General features: G+C 46.4%; 1 protein-coding gene across 1 annotated transcript; it reads left to right on the top strand.

Moving 5' to 3' along the window:
- The first annotated feature begins 903 nt into the window (after positions 1-903).
- LOC117773147 (lebercilin-like protein) lies at positions 904-3,267 on the top strand. The gene is made up of 4 exons (XM_034604850.1): positions 904-931; positions 2,108-2,337; positions 2,718-2,960; positions 3,135-3,267. Exons 1-4 carry the CDS (start codon positions 904-906, stop codon positions 3,201-3,203), a joined length of 570 nt encoding a protein of 189 aa, XP_034460741.1. The 3' UTR covers positions 3,204-3,267.
- The last annotated feature ends 2,081 nt before the right edge of the window (positions 3,268-5,348 follow it).

Below are 5,348 nucleotides of genomic sequence, written 5' to 3'. Positions count from 1 at the left end.
AGACCACCATGTCCCGCTATGAGGGTAAAAGGCTCCCCAGAGCAAAAGCTTCCACCAAACAGCTTCTGCCTGCGTTTCCCGAGTGCCTGGAGGAGGCGACACGGTCCTGGAGTAATCCACTCTCCGCCAAGAACCCCGTCCAGGGAGGGGCGACATTGGACTGGGCTGATATGGAGGGAAAAGGCTTCTCCCACCTGCCCCCGGTCGAACCTTTACTGGCGACTCACCTCCGCCCGACTCAGAGGTCCACTATGACCTCAGCCGGCCCCACCCTGCCCTCCAAAGCAGACTGTTTCCAGTCGTCGCTGACAGAGAAGAGCTACAAGGCGGTGGCCACATCGGTGAAAGCTCTGAACGCCTCATCACTGCTGCTCGCCTACCAGGCTGAGTTGGAGGATGACATGGTGGCTTCACCTTCCACGGCAGTATGGGACGAGCTGTGCGTGGTTACGGACCTCTGCCTGCGTCTGCACAGATGCGCTGTCCAGGCATCTGGAAGAGCCATGGCCCTGATGATCACCCAGGAGAGAGCTCGGTGTCTAAATTTATCTAGCCTCTCCCAGAAGGAAAAGGCCCAACTCCTCGATGTTCCCGTGGACCCGAAAGGCTTATTCGGCCCGGCAGTAGCCACCATGCAAAAATGCTGTGAGAAGAAAAAGAGAGAGGGGGAAGCGCTCCAGCTTTGCCTCCCCAGGAAAGCGCCGGTCGCTCCCCCAGCCGCACACCGGCAAATATTCGCCCAAGCCGTGGCATGGCCAGGTTCCCGTATCCCGAATTTGCTCCACTGATGGCACAGCGACCCAGCCTGCCTATTGCAAAGGGCAATATGAGCGCTGGAACCACGCAACCCGTGTTACCCACCGCTGCTCAGGCACTAGGGCCGCTGGTGGCTCGAACCCGACAATGGCGAACCTGTGGGGCATCGGAGTGGGTAATGAAGACTTTGACCAGGGGCTACAGGCTTCAATTTGCGTCCACTCCACCCCGTTTCAACGGGATATTGCAGTCACAGGCGCAGGGAGAAAATGCGCATATCTTGCAGAAAGAAATCACTTTATCATTTTATATTGTTCATTTTATATTGTTTTACTACCTTTACTTTAGTATATTAAGCGTCCTGCTAATTTACAGTTTTATCGTTTTTAGTGCTGCGGCTGCTGTTGGCCCCCAGTGGCGGGAGTGGCTAGTGCAGAGGTAGTTCACCTGTTGATTCTTGGTTATTATCATTTGCAATTTGCTGTGTAAACACTGACTTGCCTTTGAAGCTTAAAAATCGGTCTCATGATATCAACAGATCAAAGGGTCAGTTGACGATGCCCCTTTGTATATCTATGTCTATTTTCTATCTTTATCTTCTTTGTTTCAGTTCTATTATCATTTACACTAGTAAATGGCAGTAATGCACCTTGAAGTTGGTTGCCACCTTTCAATAGATAGAACAAAGAAGAAGAAGAAGAACTTTGTCATGTAAGTCTATGACTTAAAAAAAGGACATTTTTGGGAAATAATCTCAGAACAGCTAACATGGCACCATGACAATTAATAAGTCCAGCCAGCCATCTCTCTGTACACATTATTATTAATAATAATAATACATTTTATTCCTAGGCGCCTTTCACAGCATTCAAGGTCACCTTACAAGGCAGAGACAACAGAACGAAAATATAAATATAAGTGTAATCTTTATCTTAATTTATATTGAAATATACAATCCATAAAATTAATTTAAGAGCAGACTAATTTCAGTTATGTATTGTTTTTATACTATAACAACAGTAAATATGGTCCTAAACCTCCTTTAACTTTCGGTATGGTTGAGATTAATGTTCTCCTGTTTTTATTTTGAATAGACTAGCACAGTGAAGCTATGGATGTAAAAAAGCAGAACCTCAGGAAGCCTGTATTTGCTCTCAAGAGGGATTGTAGCATTGATGCTGCAAGCTCCAACTCATCACACAACTGGCAAGGATCAAAATGATCTGGGAAGGAGAAAGGTATTCTATTCAACATGATTTAATATGTATGAAGACGACATTTTGCTGTTTTTTTGTAATGTAAATATATTGATTTTAATTCAGTCTAAATAAACTCGCCACTCCCACCTCAGACACAAAAACCCAAGGAACTGTTCACAGCCGAAGCCTGAAGTTGCCGCCGAACAAGCCACAGCAGGTTTCTGACTACCTGGTCTGCATCAGCAAGCTGAAGAACCAGGAGACGGATCTATTGCAGCAGCTGACTGAGGTCCGGAAGGAGAACAGACAGCTGAAGACTCTCCACTATCACACAACTGTGGCACTGCAGCACTACCAAGAGGCACAAAACAGTTTTCCAGAGGTAGTTTGTTGTTGGTTATGTTCCTCTGGTGTCTCCCATGCTCATTCAGATATGAATCATTACTAATAGTTGTGTGTACAGAAATGTCCGAGACAAACAACACAGGTGTTGGTGGTTTCCTATCCCTAAAAATGGAAACGCTTTTATCTGCCCCATGCATTCCAAATCTGCTCCCATGTATTACCCAAAATTGAAAAATCTATGGTTCATCTCTCCAGACAGAGAATTTGATCAATTTTGTCTCATCATTTTCAAATTCTCCAGTTCTGTATTATTATGTGTGCCTAGTAGTATATATATCACTATAGATATCTATATCTATAGATATTTATAGATATATATCACACATATTATTAACTTTATGCCATTTCTATTCCCAGACCATCACCAAACACACGAACGAGGTACAGGCCCTGCATGCTTTGATCCATGACACCGGTGCCTGCCGTAACCGCAATGCAGCTAAGCTCAAAGCCACAAAGGATAAGTTGGTGGAAACAAAGGACTCTCTCAAGAACCTGAAGCAAGTCACCCAGGATCACAGCCTACGGGAGCGAGAGAAGCTCACCTGCATGTTGAATGAGGCCTCTGCTCAGCTGGTGGAGAAGGACAAGAGGATACAGGTACAAAGAGGATGAATGGGGTGGTGTGGGAGTCCAGTGTCTCAGCCAACAGAACTCAAACCAGCATCCGTAGTCAAAGCCCAATTATGTTGATTATAACCCCTGAGGTTTTAATTGGAAATGTGCATTTTCATGATTTCATTTTTTGGATAATTTTTTCTTCCTGTATTCTAGGACATGGAGAAGCATATTCGATTGAGCCAAGCCTGGTACAATCGCCAGTTAGCTTCTAAGCAGGAGTAGCTCAATGTCATGACTTGTTGTTCCTTTTGTTGACAAGAGCATCAACTCATCCAGGACAGTCAGTAAGTTGAAAAGACATGCTTTCTAGTTCTTGCTATTATATAATGGGGCCCAGATCCTAGTGGCCCAGAGCAAGCACCAGTAATTATTTGGACCCATGCCAGGAGTTTTCACTATGGACCAAACCTCCATCCTGGCCCAGAGATGATAGTGTTGGACAAATAAAGTGGACAGGCCCTGGACCTCTCAAGATTCCATATTGTGTTTGCTAACTGCCCGGTGACTGAAATGGAGTCATGGGAGCCTGTGCGCTGTGCTCTCCCTGCTGGGGTTGTGGTCCCCCCATGTGTTCTCCTTCCCTCAGAAATGGAAGTGAACAGATTTTCTGTGTTACTGAGAAATGAGTGACTCAAATCTAAAGCCATCCCCAAGGGCACTGTAGTAGCCCATGTCCACAAAACAGAACTAGTGACTGGGCTTCAGAGAGAGGACGTCTCTTCAAAGAAAATAGATCCTGGATTATTCAATTTTGGAGATATTCCCATCCCTAGGGATTGGAAAGAGAGACTTGCTAGCAAGCTATCAGAGAGGGAAGCAGTCTTTTCCCTGGGGGAATGGGATGTGGGACTGGCTAAAGGTGGAGCAAGCCATTCGCCTCAGTGACAGTCGACCTTTCATAAAGCGTTCCAAGTGCCTTGTGCCAGCAGATATAGATGACGTGCGTTGCAACCTGCAAAAGTTACTCGGGCTGGCATAATCAAAGAGTCCTGCTGTGTATAGACTACCGCACACTCAATGCACGGACTATCCCCGACCAGTACACTGTCCCAAGAATCAACAAAGCCATCGCAATGGCAGATGAGGACAAGGAAAAAACTGCCTTTGTATGCCCACTGGGGTTTTTCTAGTTCGAACGCATTCCCCAAGGAATCACAGAAGCCCCTGCCACGTTCCAGCGGCTAATGGAAAAGGTTTTTGGGGACATGAATTTGCTCCCGAGTTTGGTGTACCTTGACGATCTGATTATATTTGGCAGGACGCTGGAGGAGCATGAGGAACGCCTCATTAAATGCTGGACAGGCTGCAGGAATACGGTCTTAAGTTGTCCATTGACAATGTAAATTCTGACAGCGTCAAGTCAAATATCTTGGCCATATTGTGTCAGCCTTTGGGATTTCCACCGACCCCGAAAAAATCTGCGCAGTCACCCGCTGGGAGCAGCCCACAGACCTCAAGTCCCTGAAATCCTTTCTGGATTTCTGTTGGTATTATCGACGATTCATTGTCAATACTCAGCTATTGTGAGACCCTTAACGGACCTGAGAAAAGCCAGCACAGAGTGCCAAAAAGGTCACAAAGCCCAGTATCACCTACTTCAAGAAGTAAGATTGCTCTGGAGATAGGTGGACCACAGCATGCACTGCTGCCTTTCAACAGATAATCCACTCCCTTACAAATGCCCCTGTCCTGGCTTTTGCCAATCCTACAAAACCCTATTTACTGCACGTGGATGCAAGCTTCGATGGTTTGGGCTCAGTGCTCAAACAGTAGTATCCAGAAGGATTGCATCCCGTAGCCTTCGCCAGTCGGAAGTTAAGGAACTCTGAAAGGAACTACCTAGTCCACCAACTTGAATTTCTGGTACTAAAGTGGGCAGTAGTGTACAAAGTTCATGACTACTTATATGGGGCAATGTTCACAGTCAGAACTGACAACAATCCTCTGACTTATGTGCTCACAATAGCCAAACTCAATGCCACTGGTCATAGGTGGCTGGCTGCCCTGTCCACTTATGATTTTGGTATAGAGTACCGGCCAGGCAGAGGGAACGTTGATGCCGACCTGCTGTCACGGAATGCGTGCACAAGAGCTGAGGGGTGGATACCACCATCAGGAGTAAAGGCCCTCTGCAAAAGAGTAAGTGTCTTGGAGTCAGTAGATGCCCCAAGTCGGTGAAAGGACCAGTTAGGTGGATTCCCCTCAGCTACCCTCAGCTTCCCTGACATGTATGTGTACCCAGTTCCGCTGAATGAAAGTCATTGCATGATGATTTTGGACATCTTGGGATTGAGAAGACCACTGAGTTGGTAAGGGACAGGTTCTACTGGCCCAAAATGGCCGCTGACATAGACCAGTATATCAAGA

This window comes from Hippoglossus hippoglossus, chromosome 13 (assembly GCF_009819705.1).
Source record: "Hippoglossus hippoglossus isolate fHipHip1 chromosome 13, fHipHip1.pri, whole genome shotgun sequence".
Classification (NCBI taxonomy): Eukaryota; Metazoa; Chordata; class Actinopteri; order Pleuronectiformes; family Pleuronectidae; genus Hippoglossus; species Hippoglossus hippoglossus.
This window is presented reverse-complemented; position numbering and strand designations above follow the sequence as displayed.